Source organism: Oncorhynchus nerka, linkage group LG23 (genome assembly GCF_034236695.1).
Source record: "Oncorhynchus nerka isolate Pitt River linkage group LG23, Oner_Uvic_2.0, whole genome shotgun sequence".
NCBI classification, from domain to species: domain Eukaryota; kingdom Metazoa; phylum Chordata; class Actinopteri; order Salmoniformes; family Salmonidae; genus Oncorhynchus; species Oncorhynchus nerka.
In genome coordinates this window covers 55,032,322-55,054,173 of record NC_088418.1, presented here as the reverse complement: position 1 = coordinate 55,054,173, position 21,852 = coordinate 55,032,322, and the positions used below count along the sequence as shown (strand labels likewise).

Sequence of the window (21,852 nt, the reverse complement as noted above, 5' to 3'; positions counted from 1 at the left end):
TGCCTTATTCTAAAATTGATTAAATTGCCCCCCCAATCCACACACACACTACCCAAAGCAAAGGTTTTTAGAAATGTTAGCAAATTTATAAAAAATAAACACTGAAATATCACATTTATGTAAGTCGCTCTGGATAAGAGCGTCTGCTAAATGACTTAAATGTAAATGTAAAATGTAGTCAGACTCTTTATTAAGTACTTTGCTGAAGGACCTTTGGCAGATTACAGCCATGTCTTATTGGGTATGACGCTACAAGCTTGGCACACCTCTATTTGGGGAGTTTCTTCCATTCTACTCTGCAGATCCTCTCACGCTCGGTCAGGTTGGATAGGGAACGTCGCTGCACAGCCATTGTAAGGTCTCTCCAGAGATGTTCGATCGGGTTCAAGTCCGGGCCACTCAAGGACATTCAGAGACTTATCCTGAAGCCACACCTGCGTTGTCTTGGCTGTGTGCTTAGGGTCGTTGTCCTGTTGGAAGGTGAACCGTCACCCCAGTCTGAGGTCCTTAGCAGGTTTTCATGAAGGATCTCTGTACTTTGCTCTGTTCATCTTTACCCTCAATCCTGACTAGTCTCCCAGTCCCTGCCTCTGAAAAACATCCCTACAGCATGATGCTGGGATGGTGCCAGGTTTCCTCCAGACGTGACGCTTGGTATTCAGGCCAGAGTTCAATCTTGGTTTCATCAGACCAGATAATCTTGTTTCTCGTGGTCTGAGAGTCTTTAGGTGCTTTCTGACAAACTCCAAGTGGGCTGTCATGTGCAGTTTACTGAGGAGTGGCTTCCATCTGGTCACTCTACCACAAAGTCCTGATTGGTGGAGTGCTGCAGAGATGGGAGAACCTTCCAGAAGGACAGCCATCTTCACAGAGGAACTCTGGAGCTCTGTCAGAGTGACCATCAGGTTCTTGGTCACTTCCATGACCAAGACACTTCTCCCCCGATAGCGCAGTTTGGCCGAGCGGCCAGTTCTAGGAAGTGTCTTGGTTGTTCCAAACTTCTTCCATTTAAGAACGATGGAGGCCACTGTCTTCTTGGGGACCTTCAATGCTCCAGACATTTTTTGATACCCTTCCCCAGATCCGTGTCTCGCCAAAATTCTGTCTCGGCGCTCTACGTACAATTCCTTCGACCTTATGGCTTGATTTTTTTTTTTTTTTTCTCAACTTGCCTACCTGGTTAAATAAAGGTTAAAACATTTTTTTTTTATCTGACATGCACTGTCAACTGTGGGACCTTATATAGACAGGTGTGTGCCTTTCCAAATCATGTCCAATCAATTGAATTTACCACAGGTGGACTCCAATGAAGTTGTAGAAACATCTCAAGGATGATCAATGGAAACAGGATGCACCCGAGCTCCATTTCTAGTCTCATAGGAAAGGGTCTGTAATACTTAAGTAAATAAGATTTGTTTTTTTTATTTTGAATACATTTGAAAACCTATTTTCTCTTTGTCATTATGGGGTATTGTGTGTAGCTTGAGACAAATTTGACAATTTAATCTATTTTAAAATAAGGCTGTAACGTAACAAAATGTGGGAAAAGTCAAAGGGTCTGAATACTTTGAATGCACTGTGTGTGTGTAATCTAAAATGTGTAATTTATTACTCCTGTCGACAGCACTGTACGAGCACAGAAAAATACTTCCCCACCCCTGTCGACAGCACCCCCAACCTAAAACATCTCCCCACAGCCATGAATCTACACAGAACATATTGACAAACAGATTAAAAGGTTAATAACGTCACCTTCTGTGCAGAGCCCTCACTCCCTGCATCATCATCTCTGGTAGATAAAGTATAATTGATGACCGGATCAAGAGATCAGTTCAGGGCAGAAATACTCTGATGAATCTTCAGAGGATACGATGAGAAGAGCTCTATGATAAAAGACTCAATGTTTCTAGAAAAAGAGAATTTATTTTTATTCTCATTTTTAAAAGTGTTTTGGAAAATCATAACCGGATTAAACCCAACAGCGTGCAATGCTACTGCGAGGGGATAACATAACGGAATCTAGACACTGGAATTATAGGCCCTGGGCTGTGAATCTGGGATATGGCTCTCTCTCCAGACACAGGGAATAGATTCAGGAATTGGGATAGAGCCAGAACTCTTGAGTAAGCAATGGACAGTGTAAATATCAATGGTTCAGGACATGACATATTACACAAGGTGCCAGCCAGCCACATAGACCCAAATTTGGCTTTTTAAAGAGACAGAGACCAAAGCACAGAAAATATCAGGTTTAACACAGAAGCTGCATTGAAAAGGCATCAGGCCTGGCCACTATCGTCATCATAATCATCACAGTGATAAGTATCTTACAGAGTGGGTGGGGCCAGAGCTGCATCACTCACTTCCCACCTACCCCTCCCATCTCTGTCCAATCAGACGATAGCATCAAAGGCATTTAGAATGTTCATTTTGTTCGGTTCTCATTGTAAAAAGGCAAAAAATATTAAACATTTCAGAGAAAACGCATAAAACGTAGTGTTGAAATCTGTCTGAAACATTTGGTATAAGTCAATTCCTTTGTTCAGCCCATTCTGAACGGCGCTTAATTCCTATTTCACGAAAATGACATTATCATCAATATTAAAGGATGAATCACAAATGAGGTTTGTGTGTATCACGTCTGAGGTTACTTCCCCCCCAGGTCCATCAGACTGCCAGATGAGATCACTCGCAGTTAGCATGTTAGCGGCTAAAGGGTCAGTCTATGTATTTCCTTTGGGAGAGAGAACACGTAACTCTTGGGGTGAATTCACCCCTTATAGACTAGACCCGTGGCAGTTCCACTGCATCTGTTAATAGACTATATAAAGTACATAAGACACCATTTATCCACAAACCCGTATACTAGTACACATTCCTTAGTAAAAAAATGAACCACCCTGCACAGGCACACACAGGCACACACACAGACACACACAGACACACACAGACCAATTAATAAAATAAAATTGTCCTGTCTTTTTTTTCCAGTTATAAAACATTTCATCACTTGACAGTACAGGTACACACAGACAAAGCGCTCTCACATGGAGAACACCCCCACCCCCTGTACATACACAGACACACAAGTCACATTCCTCTCAGTGTGTGTGTGGATGAATGTGTATCATGGGGGATGGGAGTGAGAGTGTGTGTGGATTAGAACCAGAGGTCTTCTGGGAGAATTAGTTTTTAATACTCTCAGTGTGTTAGTGTAATAAAGGTGACGCAAGTACGACTCCGCAAAAGACGAGGAACCAATCGGCGGACCCCTTGTTTTTCTTAAAGGTTATACAAAAGCTTATGACCTGCATAGTCCAGTTCAATGTCCTATTGAGATTGACAACCACACAAAGATCAGTGTCCGCAATAATACTGTATGTGCCTGGTCCTGCTTCCTCTGTAGCCACCATCTGATTGGTCAGTCCCAGATGTCTTGCTTTTCTGTAATTTGTACTGTAGTGGCACACTGGCATCGTTTGGAAACAATTTCCCTCAAGGAGTTCTGTCCAAACTCCAAAAGACAGAGAGGAGGAGAGACACGAGGGTGTTGAGGTGTAAGGCTACATTGTAAACACCGCCCCATTTAATCTATCGCTATGACAACATCACAGAGTTCCAAAGTTCCAAACTCAGTGTGGGAGGCGCCAAACCCACATTGTGAGGGGGACAAACTCAGACTGGGTGGAGCCTAGCTTAACATGGGAGGAGTCTAGCTCAGTGTGGGAGGAGCATGCGTTCCAGGGCACACTGCAGGTGCTCCCAGTTCTTCCAGATGACCACCAGTAGGGACAAACCCATGCAGGTGAAAGCCAGGTGCACGCGGCTCCGCAGGAGGGGCGCGGTGAACTTGGCCGCCGTGGAAACGCACACCAGGATCACCGTGACGATGGCCAGCATGATGTTGATGCATTTCCCCAGCAGCACCTTGGCGTCTGTGTTCTCCACCTGTACCGTCTGCTGCTGCTGCTGCTGGAGCTCCAGCTTAGAGACACGCGTCTGACACGACTCCAGAGCCTCCTGTAAACACAGAAAAACACACGCATTCAGTTAACATTTGACACTCAGGCTTAAAGTTACTGACCATATCCAGCTTAGATAAATGTGTAAGGGGCATGTTTGTAGAGGGCATGTTTGTAGATGTGTGTGTGTACATACCTGGATGTCCCTAGCTCTCTCGTAGGCCTGGTAAGCCACCTTCTCCTCGATGCTGGCAAGCTCCTGCTTCAGGTTACTGGTCTCATGCTGGTGCAACTCTGTCAGGTCATTTAACTGGTCCTCTAACCGCTCAAACCTATTAGGTAGAGAGAGAGAAGGGGAGAGAGAATGACAAGTCTTAATATTGAATGCACAGCTTCAATTCCAAAGCAAACCTGTGTGTCCATCTCTTCCTTCACCAATGTGTGTGTGTGTTCTCTGTTTGTGGTGTGTGAAGCATTTTCTACATAGGCGTGTTGATACATCAGCCCTAAGTTGACAGTATCAACAGCGAACAATATTAAAAACAAGATTATGGTTCAAGGTGGGAAATAGTGAAGCAGGCCTGGATAATCATAAAGTGAAACAGCTAGAACGATGGTGGAGGATGTTGTTGGTGCGTCTGCATGGAGGATGTTGTTGGTGCGTCTGCATGGAGGATGTTGTTGGTGCGTCTGCATGGAGGATGTTGTTGGTGCGTCTGCATGGAGGATGTTGTTGGTGCGTCTGCATGGAGAATGTTGTTGGTGCGTCTGCATGGAGGATGTTGTTGGTGCGTCTGCATGGAGGATGTTGTTGGTGCGTCTGCATGGAGGATGTTGTTGGTGCGTCTGCATGGAGGATGTTGTTGGTGCGTCTGCATGGAGGATGTTGTTGGTGCGTCTGCATGGAGGATGTTGTTGGTGCGTCTGCATGGAGGATGTTGTTGGTGCGTCTGCATGGAGGATGTTGTTGGTGCGTCTGTATGGAGGAAGACTCATGGGGAGAAGTGTCTGAAAGATTGGGTTATTTTATACCCAGAAATTAGGGTGTGTTTTTGCTTGCTGTATTGATTTGTGCGTGTGTGTGTGTGTGTGTATGCCATTGTGTCTGCACCAACCTATATCTCTCCTCCTGCAGTGTCTGTGTGATGAAGCTGTAGTCGCTCTTGAACTGTCTTTTCAGTGACTCCATGTCCTCGGCCAGCTGTGCCTGGGCCTCCCTAATCTCCCTGACCTCCTCCAGCACCTCCCCCAGCCTCCCCTGAGAGTCCGACCTCCCCGGCCCACCTCCTGACCCCAACCCCGACCCCCCCGCCGGGTTCCCGTTGGAGTCTGCCGACACAGAGGTCCCTATGGAACATTCGTCGTCGCTGGGGTACTTGGCCTTGGCAATTGTGGTGGCGCTGCCGCTCAGCGCCCGGGCCCCGCCTTCCGCCTGGAGCCCCGCCCCCGTCTCCATGGAGCTCTTCATGTGGGCGATGTTGTCGGCGCTGCCGAACTTGTTGCGGATGAGGTTGGCGAACTCCCGCGACTTGTTGAAGAAGAAGGGGGGCGAGAGGGAGACCCCGGGGCCGATGGTCTTGACCTTGTCCATTGCCGGGTTGCGCGCGCTGGCCGAGCTGACGTCCCGCAGGGTGCCGTCCTTTTGGCCCTCCTTGCCCCACTCCCCCCGGGCATCCCTGGGCGGGTGCTTGGCCCAGTTGGCCTCCTCCTTCATACGACGGTGGTACTGCTCCAGCTTCCTCTGCAGCTGGGCGATGCTGTGGGCAGACTTCTGGTTCTTCTTCTCAAACACCTGGCAGACCCACAGGAGAGGCAAAGGGTCAAATTAAAGATCCTGCTAGAATTGCTGCATTTTCTTTAAAAAAGAGGCTTGTAAACATTCAGCGCACTTGGCAGATGCAGTTATGTAGCAACATAAAAGGAGAAATAAGTGGGATGTAATTGGACTGACCTGGCGAATGCGTGCCACCTGCTGCTTGTCAGCGTTGTTGACCAGTTTGAGGTACTCTGCCACGTTCTGGTCCCTGGCTGTCTGTTCCACCTTGATCTGCTCTGTCACCTTGGGGGAGGTCAACGAGTCAACACAGAGACTAACACACAGATGGGCCAATGCTCTCGCGCTCTCTCTCACACACGCGCGCGCGCGCAACACACACACTCACCTTGAGTATCTTCTGCTGCAGGCTGTCGATGGCCAGACGGCCCTTAGTGAAGTCCAGGCCCACGCCCCCGTCAGACACCAGGTTGGACTCTGAGCCCCCCCGCCGCATCGGTACCGGGAGGCTGAGGATGTTGTTCCCATCGCTGCCGCGCTCCGCCTGGACACACACACACACACACACACACAGAGAGAGAGAAAACATGTAAGATATTGAGAATGTCACTTCAAAGAGAATGTTTTCAATTTAATTTACACTACAGTAAATGACTCATGTACGTATGATAGGACAGTATGAGCTCAGCCAAGTTCATGGTGAATCTCATAGCAACGTATAGTTAGTAAGATAGATATTGATAATTTTATTGAGTGGTAATTGTTTTATCACACGGTAATACACTGTCATCATAATCTCATCTCTTGTAATGTAAACACAAGCTCCATTTCTAGGACTGTCTGTGTGTGTGTGTCTGCGCACATTCTTGCGTAGCCGTGCGCCTGTGTGCAGGTGTGAGTCTGTGCGTCCGAAAAATAACTGGATAGGAGGAGAGGACAAAAGACGCATGAAATAGAGCTCCAAGTCTCTTCTCTTGGCAGACTTGAATGGCTCTACTGAGTGGCTAGGGCAGTTGGTAGCCTCTGGGTTTACAGGCGCAGCCTCTGATGCAGAAACGTCTTTGACTGTTAACTACAGGGACAGAGGATGATTACGTAATAAACCAACCTGAGATGCCTGCAGTACAACTGGACTGTCTAACCTGACTATATAACTACATGGTTACCTTGGCAGCCAGCTTGTCCTCATCTATAATTTACAGGGCAGAGTCAGGGCCCCTTCTCATGTCCAACAGTAACTGATGAAATTAATAAAGCAGGCAACGGCAGCTTTAGCCTACTGGTTCACACGTCGCACCACACACACTTCCAATTACACCATACTCATTCACACATACACAGCATGTCTCTCTCTCGCTCTCTCCATCCTCAGATTCCCCACCCCTCTCTCCTCTCCATCCTCAGATTCCCCACCCCTCTCTCCTCTTCATCCTCAGATTCCCCACCCCTCTCTCCTCTTCATCCTCAGATTCCCCACCCCTCCCTCTCTCGCTCTCCTCAGATTCCCCTCTCTCTCCCTCTTTCTCTCTCTCTCCATCCTCAGATTCCCCTCTCTCTCCCTCTTTCTCTCTCTCTCTCCATCCTCAGATTCCCCACCCCTCTCTCCTCTCCATCCTCAGATTCCCCACCCCTCTCTCCTCTCCATCCTCAGATTCCCCACCCCTCTCTCCTCTCCATCCTCAGATTCCCCACCCCTCTCTCCTCTCCATCCTCAGATTCCCCACCCCTCTCCATCCTCAGATTCCCCACCCCTCTCTCCTCTCCATCCTCAGATTCCCCCCCTCCTCTCCATCCTCAGATTCCCCACCCCTCTCTCCTCTCCATCCTCAGATTCCCCACCCCTCTCTCCTCTCCATCCTCAGATTCCCCTCTCCCCCAGCTCTCTCTCTCTCTCCTCTCCATCCTCAGATTCCCCACCCCTCTCTCCATCCTCAGATTCCCCACCCCTCTCTCCATCCTCAGATTCCCCACCCCTCTCTCCATCCTCAGATTCCCCACCCCTCTCTCTCTCTTGTGGTGTAAGCTCAGCTCATTTCTCACTCTCTCTGAGTGCCAGTTAACTAGGTCTCCAACCACAGACAAACACTATCCTGGACCACTCAGGCCCAGCACACAGATGGCCCCACCAGTCAGTAACCAGGCTATTCTGCCTGGGTCAGAACCTACACCCACACACACATTATCGAGTCAGCATGGCCAGAGAATTAGCTGACCCTTACATGACCCCCAACAAGCCCGAGGGATGAGGAACAGCAAGCACTGACATGTTGTCTGTCCCATCTATCACACACAGACACAGTACACACCACATCCTGCCCACCTCATCTAATCTGGAAGATGGGGGGGATTCAAGTATGGTAACTAACATTTTTTTGGAGTCTCAGTCAGTATTCCAAACACGTACAGTCTGAGAAAGAGAACAGACACAGACACCACATAACACAACCATATGCCACAAATGTACATATGGGATGTGTTGTGTTGACTGTCCCCGGGTCAATGCTAAACTCAGGTAAGTATTTATCCTCTCAACCGGGCTGGTATTAAAGCCAGTCAGACTACAATTTCACATGTGTTGTGCAGATGGGCGGATACACACACGCGCACACACACACCAGCATGTGCCCTCTCCCTGAAAAAGAATGCATCTCACACTGCAACACAACAACCCATGATGAGGCAGGCAGACACACTGCAACACAACAAACCATGATGAGGCAGGCAGACACACTGCAACACAACAACCCATGATGAGGCAGGCAGACACACTGCAACACAACAACCCATGAGGCAGGCATACACACTGCAACACAACAACCCATGATGAGGCAGGCAGACACACTTCAACACAACAACCCATGATGAGGCAGGCAGACACACTAACACAACAACCCATGAGGCAGGCAGACACACTGCAACACAACAACCCATGAGGAGGCAGGCAGACACACTGCAACACCAACCCATTATGAGGCAGGCAGACACACTGCAACACAACAACCCATGATGAGGCAGGCATACACAACAACCCATGATGAGGCAGGCAGATGCACAACAACCCATGATGAGGCAGGCAGACACACTGTAACACAACAACCCATGATGAGGCAGACACACTGCAACACAACAACCCATGAGGCAGGCATACACACTGCAACACAACAACCCATGATGAGGCAGGCAGACACACTAACACAACAACCCATGATGAGGCAGGCAGACACACTTCAACACAACAACCCATGATGAGGCAGGCAGACACACTAACACAACAACCCATGAGGCAGGCAGACACACTGCAACACAACAACCCATGAGGAGGCAGGCAGACACACTGCAACACCAACCCATGATGAGGCAGGCAGATACACAACAACCCATGATGAGGCAGACACACTAACACAACAACCCATGAGGCAGGCAGACACACTGCAACACAACAACCCATGATGAGGCAGACACACTGCAACACAACAACCCATGATGAGGCAGACACACTGCAACACAACAACCCATGAGGAGGCAGGCAGACACACTGCAACACCAACCCATGATGAGGCAGGCAGACACTGCAACACAACAACCCATGATGAGGCAGGCAGACACACTGCAACACAACAACCCATGATGAGGCAGGCAGATACACAACAACCCATGATGAGGCAGGCAGACACACTGTAACACAACAACCCATGATGAGGCAGGCAGACACACTGCAACACAACAACCCATGATGAGGCAGACACACTGCAACACAACAACCCATGATGAGGCAGACACACTGCAACACAACAACCCATGATGAGGCAGACACACTGCAACACAACAACCCATGATGAGGCAGACACACTGTAACAACAACCCATGATGAGGCAGACGCACTGTAACACAACCCACGATGAGGCAGACACACTGTAACAACAACCCATGATGAGGCAGACACACTGCAACACAACAACCCATGATGAGGCAGACACACTGCAACACAACCCATGATGAGGCAGACACACTGCCTGGCGAGATATATTTGTTAGTTGTGGTGTTGTGTGTTCTATGTAGGCTAGAGCTGCTCAGCCTAGCGTGTTTCCCCACAGTCACACACACACACCCACCAGAACAACGTCTCAGTACAGGAAATCACAGTATGACCTCAGCTGAGGGACAACACACACTGGCATCGATGTACTGGAGTGTCATAAAAACGTACAAATCAGAACAGAAGAAAAGCCAGAAACAAAGTAATTGTCTGGAGATAAACCTTTCTAAAAGAGGCTTCAGTTGGTGTGAAATTCATGACCAAGTGGTGATCGGACATAGGCTACTTGAGATTGTCAAACCCATTTAATAAGCCCTAGCTAGCATGGATCTGTCCTATCAGTAGAAGGGTGATTCCACGCCAGCAGAGTATTTTGTGTAGGTCGTTGACAAAAAATAAAAAGACAATTAAATCTATTTTTATCTCAACTTGTAACACAACAAAATGTGTGTCCGGATGAGCTGATGATTGAATAAAAGTAGAGATGGATGGAGAGTTGCAAAGAAAGACAGGGTGAGAGTCAGTGGATGAGAGGAGGGGCCGTCTTGACCCGTTTGTATTATGTGGGTTATAGCCTATAGACTGTCTGATCTAACCCAGATAGGACTTTTAACATCAAATCATACATCAACCATTCTGCATTCAAATCTATTTTGTTCCCATAAAAATTAATATTCACACACCACTCTAAGATGAATAGGCTATCCATTCTGACCCACATCAGACTGCAGCACACGCATTCTTAACCATTTGTGTGTGTGTGTGTGTGAGTGTGAGTGTGTGTGTGAGTGTGTGAGAGAGAGAAAGTCACAATGAGATTGGTGGGATTCAAATAAACAGATTTGGTAAAGAGATAAGACGTTGAAAACTACCCCCCGAGCCGTCGCTCACAGGAACTGACCTCACAGTGGACCCGTCATGACCCCGCCAGCCATTCTACTACAGCATTACCCGACAGCCTAATCACTACGATCTACGACATCACAGGTACTCTGAGTTAAGTAACTGTCACGCCGGAGTCGGTCCCTCTCCTTGTTCGAGCAGCGTTTGGCGGTCGACGTCATCGGCCTTCTAGCCATCATTGATCCACTTTTCATTTTCCATTTGTTTTTTTACACACCTGGTTTCAATTCCCCCATTAAATGCTCATTATTCAACCCTCTGGTTTCCCCCCTGTTTGTGTGTGTGTTTGTTTTATTGTTCAGGCTGTTACTGACGGCTGTGATTATTACTGCCGGGTTTTGTTGTTACGCCAGTTTATTTCGTGGTATCGGTATTTTTCCAGCACCATAGTATTATGTTTTTACTGGTGTTTTCCTGAATTAAATACCTTGTCCACGCATCTCAGCTCTCATGCACCTGCCTCCTTTCACCAGTTACCCACAGCCTTGACAGTAACACTGTTGCGGTACCACACCTCTGGTTCATACACAACCAGCCCACCAGCCACCTACAGTATCCATACTTGAATCTGACACTGAGAAATCCACATAGCAGATCAGAGGGCAAGGTGGAGATATTACCATTTTGCTTACTGTAGTGACCTCCCTCACGACGCCAGGACAGCGGAGTCAATCACCACCTTCCGGAGACACCTGAAACCCCACCTCTTTAAGGAATACCTAGGATAGGATAAAGTAATCCCTCTCACCCCCCCTCCCCCTGAAAAGATTTAGATGCACTACTGTTCCACTGGAGGTCATAAGGTGAATGCACCAATTTGTAAGTCGCTCTGGATAAGAGCGTCTGCTAAATGACTTAAATGTAAATGTTAAATGTAGTGTATAGCAGAACTTCCCAACTCTTTCCAATCTACATGAAGTGCTAATGGACTACTATGGGTATAGGGGTTGTCTGTGGACTGCAGGGCCAGACAGGGTTTATACCCTCCACAGTGTTGAGCGTGATACAGACTAGCCTATCCTTGGTCATTTATAGCACAGCCTCCTAAAACACTGGAGAGAACAGGCTCACTGCATCATTCTGTCAACCCATGGCCTTGCAAATCACAGCACAGAATAAATGTGATGCATACCTACTCAACCTGTATAACAATATATCAACCATTTAGCAGTTAAGTTCAGAACACTGCTCCCTCCATCTGCTACAGCGCTACCACAAAGACCTGAAAATAGGACTTTTAAATGTTTTGATGTCCGAGACTGTCTGTCTGGTGATTGTTCTGGTTGGGTGTATATATAAATCATTGATTCCTGTCGTGTATTTATCCCCCTCTGGGCTACTAGTCTTCCTCTCCTCTGCTCCCACTTCCCACCCACGCCTGTTCTAACTCCACTGTCTACTAGCTTACTGTTTGTCTGGTGATTGTTTTGAACGGTTCTGCCTGCTGTGCTGCCTCTTAGCCTGGCTAGCATTGTGAATGAAAAGAGCTCCCCAGACTGATGCTCGACTTGGACAGGAGCTCAGCGGAGCTAAGTACCGCTACTTTAAAATGTTTTACTGCTTGAGCTTGTGTTCCTCTTATAGAATATTAGTGAAAAAGTACTATGGAGCTCCTGTGCCTAAATATAAACAGTACCGGCACACAAAATGAGTATCGGAACCTATTTCAGTCCAAGTCAAGCAATGCCACAGACTCGCCTGGTATGATTAAATAACAATTTAAGGACGGGAAATATTCAGTTGGTTGCTGGTCTGAGTTTGTAACCACGCCCCCAAGCGTATATCTGAATAGAATAATCAAGTTTAGTGTGAAGTTGATGAGTTGATTTGAGTAGAACCGGTTTTGACCAGATCTCAGACCCAACCAAACTGATTCGCTCTGCAAATCAGCACACACTTCAGGGAGAACCCCCCCCACTCTCTCTCGCTCTATGTGTGTGTGTGTGTGTGTGTGTGTGTGTGTGTGTGTGTGTGTGTGTGTGTGTGTGTGTCCTGCACGGCACCATAGAAAACACCCAGAGTCCTGCTCTTATCAGACTTTAGGCAAATGTCAAAGACAAAGGAATTCTGATTACATTTATGGTCCTGCAGCAGCTTTACCTTTGGTTTTACACTCAACGAGCACTCACACACACGTACTAGTAAACCAGGTCAACCCCTGGGCTGGGCTAATGTAGGGCTGGGTTCCAGCAGTTCAACATACCTGAGTTACTGCTACATGCCCTGACCTGCAGTGTATACACTAAACACACATAGTGAATGCGGGTAACACAGGACAGGATATCCACAGACTGTACCATATGATGGAAGAGTGTTTATGGTATTTAAGCTACACTGAGCTGCTCTCCTCTTGCCCACTCCCCTGTGTATGAGTGGAGAGAATCACCACTTGTATTTCCATATAATCCGGCTAAACACTGAAGTGACAGAGGGTTAGGACGTGTGTGTGTGACCGTGTGTCAGGGAGTCATCCCTCCTGGGAAGCACACTTTCTTTGACAATGTTCCAGCAGAGAGAATGAGGAAGAAAACAAGAAACAAAACAAAAAAGAGAACCAGAAACAAGAAAAGAAACAAGAAAACATAAAAAAAAAACATGAAAGAGAACGAGAGAGACCGTGAGAAATAGAGATCAGAACAAGAACAAGAATAGAATGACGAGTTTCAGAAGAAAGGTCTTTGTTTCCGGCCATTTTGAGACTGTAATCGAACCCACAAATGCTGATGCTCCAGATACTCAACTAGTCTAAAGAAGGCCAGTTTTATTGCTTCTTTAATCAGAGCAACAGTTTTCAGCTGTGCTAACATAATTGCAAAAGGGTTTTCGAATGATCAATTAGCCTTTTAAAATGATAAACTTGGATTAGCTAACACAACATGCCATTGGAACACAGGAGTGATGGTTGCTGATAATGGGCCTCTGTATGCCTGAAAGATTAGTGGAATCTGTGTGGGTAGCTGGACAGGTAGGATGACTGCCAGTGAAGGTGAACGGGTGGTCACGGGTCAGGTGACAGAGGAATGGACTGAGGCAGGAAATCCTTTAACCATAAAGTGGTATATTTACTGGGTAGTCTGTGCTGCATAACAAAGGAAATCCGAATAAATAACATGTATCCAATCAAATTCATAATCAAATCATAACAATCATTCATTCATTATTAACATAATTAGGTGATTCAGCAATTCAGTTCATTAAGAGGTCAATAGGAATCATCCTTGAGTCATAATATTCATCATATTCATGAGAAATAATGATTCAATCAGTGATCGGTTATTCATTATATCTATAATCCCCATCAGTTTGATATCAGAATTGATCAGTTCAGCAAACAATGACGTTTCATATTTAACCCTTTCAAGTTTGTCTTCATATGTACATGTAATTTCATTACATATTAACCATATATCAATGGCATGATTGACCTGTGATGATCTGTAGGGCCGTGATCATTGACCATTTACATTAAACAATAGGTCTGAAGCGTGCGCTCCAAACCGCGCTCTCTGCAGTAATAACTATAAACAATAACTGATGGCCCCCTCTCCCGATCGCAACAGATAGTTCAGATGAAAAGGTAACAGATTCGGTAGACTTATGTGGATTCATGGACGCACTCACACAACACAGACTGTCCATCTTTGGAGTTCTGATGACAAACACATCGTACTGCGCAGCACATGGCAGGCACAGGACACACACACACACAGACGTGTCAGAGCTCTTAGGAAAGCAGTTTACCGACTTGGCGTCCACATGTGCAAATGTGTCAATGTAACCAATGGGCAGATAATTGATCTAGCTTGCTCTCGTTAACACACACACAACTCCCCTGTGTGTTACGTAATCTACACTGATCTAGTCAACTCAATCTGTGAGCTTTGCTGTGTGTATATGTATGTTACAGTAACTGAATAGCACTGAATGTGTTTGTAGGTACAGTAGATTTCACACTAATCTAGTGGAAGTAGCTCGCTGATATGAACCAGCTGTATTCCTGGGAGTGTAAATCAGGGGGGGGGGGCAGCTGGAATGGAGTGTAATGGATGGAAACCATGTGTTTGATACCATTCCATTGACTCCATTCCAGCCATTATTAGGAGCCGTCCTCCCCTCAGCAGCCTCCACTGGTGTGAATAGGCTGTGTGCACACACACGCATGCAGGCAGCAGACTAGAGTGTTTAATGCTTTATAACGTGACAGCTGGGCTGTATGGCCATTACTTGAGTCAATATTATGGCCGGCAACAATTTGCATCATCACATAAGCTTCTACAGGTAGAGATTGGTTTCATAATGACTGATTAAAAAGATCCAGTCAGCTCTGAGCCTGTGTTATAATATGTAAAGACAGTTCGGTGATACAGAAAATCCTTTTGATGAGTGACTGCGTATGTGTGTGTTAATCCGAGGCTGTGTTACTCACTCTACCCGGCATCTCTGTTGGTTTGTTAGTGCGTGTCTGTCCACTGTAGGCTTAGCTCACGCTCAATCACTAATCTAACAACACACACACACATAGACAGAGATCCACAGAGAAGGGAAGATAGAGGGATAGAGAAATACCCAAACATATTCTGCTAACCTGGACCAGATATGTACAGCTTCAGCCAAGTCTAGCTAGTAGCTACTTTAGTGTATTAAATCAAACCCCTGTTTGCTCTGACTAGATTCCCTAGCAATCTCTTCTTCCTCCAACACGCCACTCTGCCTGAGGACTCTCGCTCTCTCGTCGATTGCTATTACTCGGTCCTCATTCCCAGAGATCCTAGCCCAAACGCCATGGATAACCCATATCCTACCCACCAACTCACACAACTCAGGGCGAGTCCATGAATACGGTACACAGACAGACAGAGACAGAGACAGACAGACAGACAGAGACAGACAGAACAGTTGATGTCACAGAGACAGGACAAAGAGAGAGGGAGAGAGAGAGAGACAGAACAATTGATTATGCAGAGACAGCGTAAAGAGGGAGAGAGAGACAGAACAGTTGATGTCGCAGAGACAGGATAAAGAGAGGGGGAGAGAGGCAGAACAGTTGATCTTGCAGAGACAGGATAAAGAGAGGGAGAGAGAAGCTTTAGAGCAACACCCCCAAAGTGAATAAATGCCTTTGAGCATCATTCATGCACAGAGACATCAGAGAGAGAGGAGAGAAGGGAAGAGGGAGAGAATGGGGAGCATAGAAAGAGATATCAGCGGCAAAGCCTGTATACGATTGGGAGGGGGGGGTGAGACTCCTGTGGTTGCCCTGACAACAGAAGGGAATGACAGCTGCTAGGCTACCCCTCACCATAATGGCCAATAGAGCATCTCAGAGACTAGGGACCCATAATTCAATACATTGAGGCCTTTCCTCACCCTCCCACCCTCTCTCTACCCCTCTTCCTCCCACCCTTTCTCTACCCCTCTCCCTCCTTCGCCCTTCCTTTCTCTCACAGAGGTAAGACCGAGCTAATTTCAGTGATTTGTGGTGATTGGTGATTGGACAGTAGTATGAGGTATGTGGGCTCTCTGATTGAGGTGGTCAGATAAGGCAGGCTCATTGTAGACATTAATACTGTATGCATCCAGACTGAAACATGTGTAGCATGATGCCCTGGGAAACAACTGCAACATTAAATGAGAACTCAAGCGCTTGTTCCCTTAACCTGGAAATGCAAATGTGCTACGCTAAATGCTAATAGTATTAGTTAAAACTCAAAAGTTCATTAAAATACACATGCAGGGTATCAAATTAAAGCTACACTCGTTGTGAATCCAGGCAACAAGTCAGATTTTTAAAATGCTTTTCGGCGACAGCATGAGAAGCTATTATCTGATAGCATGCACCAATACACTACAACAGAAAAGCACAGCAGGGGACGTAAACAAAATAATTAGCATTTCGGCGTTACACAAAACCGCACAATAAAATAGAAAACAGTCATTACCTTTCACCATCTTCTTTGTTGGCACTCCTAGATGTCCCATAAACACTATTGGGTCTTTATTTCGATTAAATCGGGCCATATAAAGCCAAGATATCGTTATATGTAGACTGTGTGATAAACGAAAAAAACAGCGATTTCACAACGTAACGTCATTTTTTTAAATTCAAAAAGTAGACGATAAACTTTCACAAAACACTTCGAAATACGTTTGTAATGCTACTTTAGGTATTAGTAAACGTTAATAAGCGATAAAATTCATCCGTAGGCGATGTACATATCATTAGCTGTCGTCTTGGAAAAATTTCAGGAGAGAGCTCTTCCGGAATGATCTGGGCGGAGACCGGAGGTACGTCGTGCCCCTCTTTCGGTTCAACCAAGAATCAAAGAGGATTAAATTCACAAGATACTCGACTACATGGGGATGCTGTGGGAGTTGAATGCTCGGTCTTATCTAATTCGGCTCACTGTTAACAATTGCTGGAAGTGGCGCAAGGATATTTATTTCCATTTTCTGTGATCAGGTTTTCCTGCGCTTTCCGATGTAACGCACGTTATGTAATAGCCACAGTCGTGATTTAACCAGTTTTAAAAACGTCCGAGGGTTTCCTATACACACATTCTAACCATATGAACGTACTATATTCCTGGCATGAGTAGCAGGGCGCTGAAATGTTGCGCGATTTTTAACAAAATGTTCAAAAAAGTAGAGGGTAGGAGCAACTAGTTAAGGCTGACTCATTTAATCACCTATTGTAGAACTATTGCCCTGATTGTTTTTTTCTTTGGTCTGAGGACATTTTTTTTTTTTTTATCAAATTATTTTTTTCTTTAAAACAACAACAATACTAACGTGGGCGTTCTAGTTAGTGGTTGCGCTCGCCCCCACCCGCCCCGAGATGCCCGCAAGGCCCCGCTCATAACCACCAGGAACAACACACACCTCTCACAGCATGAAACCAAAACATAAATAGTGAAACACAAAACATACAATAATCCCATCCCCACCCCTGATTGGAGGACCTTTTATACTGTACATTTGTGTATAAAATTATTCCAATCAATTCCACCTTCAGACAGCCACAGATCAACCCATCTCTCCCAGTAAATCACCATTCTACCATTTCCTCTTCTAATACATCCCTCCATTCTCCCATGGTGTCTCACTAGGAACCTCCCCATCATTCTCCCATGTTGTCTCACTAGGAACCTCACCATCATTCTCCCATGTTGTCTCACTAGGAACCTCCCCATCATTCTCCCATGTTGTCTCAATAGGAACCTCCCCATCATTCTCCCATGTTGTCTCACTAGGAACCTCACCATCATTCTCCCATGTTGTCTCACTAGGAACCTCACCATCATTCTCCCATGTTGTCTCACTAGGAACCTCCCTATCATTATCCCATGTTGTCTCACTAGGAACCTCACCATCATTCTTCCATGTTGTCTCACTAGGAACCTCCCCATCATTCTCCCATGTTGTCTCACTAGGAACCTCCCCATCATTGTCCCATGGTGTCTCACTAGGGACTTGAACCTCCCCATCATTCTCCCATGATGTCTCACTAGAGACTTGAACCTCCCCACCTGCAACCTTTCTGCTGAAATTGCCCCATAAATGTACATTTTACCCAAGAGCACAATATTATTTCCTATTGACTGACAGCAGCACCCTGACATTATGGCATAACAACCATTCATGGACCCGACTCAAAAACAAGCCAACGATGGACAGTACCAAGAGAGATGCTCTACTAATTCTGTTCCCGCATGGCAGAGTCTGCACCGGTCTGACTGTTGAATACCCCATATACTGAGCATTCTGTTTGTAGCGATTAATATAGCGATTAATATAATAGCGTAAATTGAAAAGAACTAATTAATGCATCAATTGTTGTTTTGTACTGTATATCAGTTCATAATCCCGATGCCATGGTATTGGGACATCGGAAATCTGTTCACAACTATCTTGAATTTTATGCGGCATAGTTGTCAACCCTCTTGACTGTGAAACTGATACATTTCACGATTTATATAGTATTTTTAAGCCATTTAGAATTTTTTTATTAGTGGCAGAGAAATTATACTGAACAAAAATATAAACGTAACATGTAAAGTGTTGGTTTCATGTTTCATGAGTAGAAGTTAAAGATCCCAGAAAATGGCCATACGCACAAAAAGCTAATTTCTCTCAAATGTTGTGCACAAATTTGTTTACATCCCTGTTAGTGAGCATTTCTCCACAACACAATGCCACAGATGTCTCAAGTTAAGGGAGAATGCAATTGGCATGCTGACTGTAGGAATGTCCATCAGAGCTGTTGCCAGAGAATTGAATGTTAATTTCTCTAACATAAGCCACCTCCCAATGGCATTTTAGAGAATATGGCAGTACGTCCAACCGGCCTCACAACAGCAGACCATGTGTAAACACACCAGCCCAGGACCTCCACATCCGGCTTCTTCACCTGCGGGATCGTCTGAGACCAGCCACCTCGACAGCTGATGAAACTGAGGAGTATTTCTGTCTGTAAAAAAACAACTTTTGTGGGGAAAAACTCATTATGATTGGCTGGGCCTGACTCCCTGGTGGGTGGGCCTGGCTCCCAAGTGGATGGGCCTATGCCTTCCCTGGCCCACCCATGGCTGCACCCCTGCCCAGTCATGTAAAATCCATAAATTTGGGCCTAATTCGTTTATTTAAATGGACTTATTTCCTTATATGACCTGTAACTCAGTAGAAATGGTTGAAATTGTTGCATTTATATTTTTGTTCAGTATAATTCATTCCTTTCTCTTTTAAGTAATTTCCTCTTCCATTTTTTGTGGCAGAGCTGCGATGAGTTAGTTATAATTTTGCATTGAGCAGACATCTCCATTCACCTGGATTCATTTGTTGTATGACATAATCCAGACCTGAATCCAATCGAGAATCTGTGGAAAGAACTGAAAACTGCTGTTCACAAATGCTCTCCATCCAACCTCACTGAGCTCGAGCTGTTTTGCAAGGAGGAATGGGAAAAGATGTCAGTCTCTCGATGTGCAAAACTGATAGAGACATACCCCAAGCGACTTACAGCTGCAATCACAGCAAAATGTGGCGCTACAAAGTATTAACTTAAGGGGGCTGAATAATTTTGCACGCCCAATTTTTCAGTTTTTGATTTGTTAAAAAAGTTTGAAATATCCAATATATGTCGTTCCACTTCATGATTGTGTCCCACTTGTTGTTGATTCTTCACAAAAAAATACAGTTTTATATCTTTATGTTTGAAGCCTGAAATGTGGCTAAAGGTCGCAAAGTTCAAGGGGGCCGAATACTTTCGCAAGGCACTGTATACTTTAAACTTTGTCAATCCATCGGAAATTGAGTTTTAATCTGTATAACAGCACAGAGACCCCTTTTAAACATTGGATGTGCCTCTTTTAGCAACTTACTGGAAAACCCTGTTTGGATTTAGATATTGTTTCCTTATAATAACATCTTTAAGAGAGAGGTTTAATGCCTTGATATTTCATCATTTTAGCCATCCAAACTCATATTCATTATATAAATATACCAGTTTAACCTTAACTTGTTTTTCCATTCTAAATTAAATGAAATGTTTTGCTCATATAACTTGAAAAAGCATTATCCTGGAGTTGGTAGAGTCATGAATAGCTATGTCAACTGTGATATCACTAGAGAATGAATCAGTGTAATTTTCCCATAGACTGACAGGTGTTTCCCTTTCCATGGTTTCAAGGTCCTATCTGTTTTCTATCAAAATTGACAAGCACATCAACAGCACCATCAAGTAATTGGGAGACCACATCGCAATTTAAAGTTTGTGACTTTTAGAGACCCAATCCGTAATATAGTACACTTAGTAGTTGGGCTTTAAATCAGATAAACTGGAGACATTATCCAGGTCCTCAATAAGACTGTTCAGGGTTGAAGATTGTGGACTCAAAAAGAAAAACTTGAATCATCAGCATATATTGATACCTTTGTTTCTAATCCATTAATTTTTAACCCCTTCATTTTATCATTGGATCTGATTTTTATAATTAACAATTCAATGGCCATAGCAAACAAGTATGGTGAAAGAGGGCAACCCTGTTTTACACCTCCTAACAACAAAAACATTTTCAGAGAAATAACCATTATTTATAATGTTACATAAAGGAGTGTTATACATTACTTTTATACATTTTACAAGAGATTCTCTAAAATTGAAATAACCCAGGCTCTTATAAATAAATTCAAGCCGTACTTTTATTGAAGGCTTTCTCAAAATCTGCTATAAAGATTATGCCTGGTTTCCCTGCATTCTGAGAGTTTAAGTATTTCTAATGGCTGGCTTATCTCCAATATATCCTCAATCCATCCTTTTCTCACTTTTGGCACCATAGAAAAGGATACCAGAACGTAGTCAATCCAACTAGCTTGATATTTCCTCATTTCTGAAGACCAAGCGGCCATTAACACCTTTGGAATGTGCCATCAGCCACTTCTCTCTCCGATGCACTGGCCCAGGGGCCACAGTAAATTGCGCTCACAACACACTATTTAATGGCCTGTTACTACACTGCCAAAAACAGCTCAGCAACACACACACGAACAAACACGCAAACTCGCACATACACTCGCTCACTCACACACATACACGCATACCACACACACACAACCCATCCGTACATTCTTTTTATTCCTGTGTCTAGTTGGAATAAGACCTCAGGCAGTAAAAGTCCAGTCTGTACTTGAGTGGAGCAGGCTGGGAAAAACACAGCCTTAAGAAACTTACTCTGCCCAAGGGCAGACTTCCAGGGAGTTGTGAAAGGAAAAGACAACCCATCCCTTCTTTGCTCTTTCTACAAGTCTCCCTCTCTTTCTCAGCAAGGTAGGAAAACCTTCTCTAGTTAAACAGAGGAGAAAGGACAGAAACAGCATATTCTCCCCATAAACTTCTGATAGATTAGGCACACATGCGGCACTATACTACATATATGTACACTACATACATACACACACACTATGCGACACTACACCATACACACACACACACACAGGGTGGAGCTGACCTTTGTGTATTCAGTACTTAAGATGGAAAGACTAGCAAGGCACTAATGAATAAATAGCGAGGCACTAATGAATAAATAACATTCAACCTTAATAACACCCTCCATCGATCACAATGTCTGCATGTCTGTCTCTCTGTCCGTCTGCCTGTTTGTCAGATTACAATTCTAGCATCT

At 45.1% G+C, this 21,852-nt stretch overlaps 1 protein-coding gene across 4 annotated transcripts in view; it reads right to left on the bottom strand.

Annotated features, from left to right (window-relative positions):
* Window positions 1-1,903: 1,903 nt before the first annotated feature.
* Window positions 1,904-21,852, bottom strand: part of LOC115107085 (transmembrane and coiled-coil domain protein 3-like) — a 46,092-nt gene continuing 26,143 nt past the window's right edge. For 2 of the 4 annotated variants that reach the window (XM_065008307.1, XM_029630462.2), the window contains exons 2-6: window positions 6,125-6,280; window positions 5,914-6,021; window positions 5,078-5,754; window positions 4,159-4,294; window positions 1,904-4,020 (exon numbers count right to left, since the gene is read on the bottom strand). In XM_065008307.1, coding sequence (XP_064864379.1) covers window positions 3,718-4,020; window positions 4,159-4,294; window positions 5,078-5,754; window positions 5,914-6,021; window positions 6,125-6,280 — 1,380 coding nt within the window. In that variant the 3' untranslated portion in view covers window positions 1,904-3,717. Of the gene's footprint in view, window positions 4,021-4,158; window positions 4,939-5,077; window positions 5,755-5,913; window positions 6,022-6,124; window positions 6,281-16,614; window positions 16,696-21,852 lie in introns of those variants that run through there. The other 2 variants (XM_065008308.1, XM_065008306.1) reach the window with 2 other exon arrangements.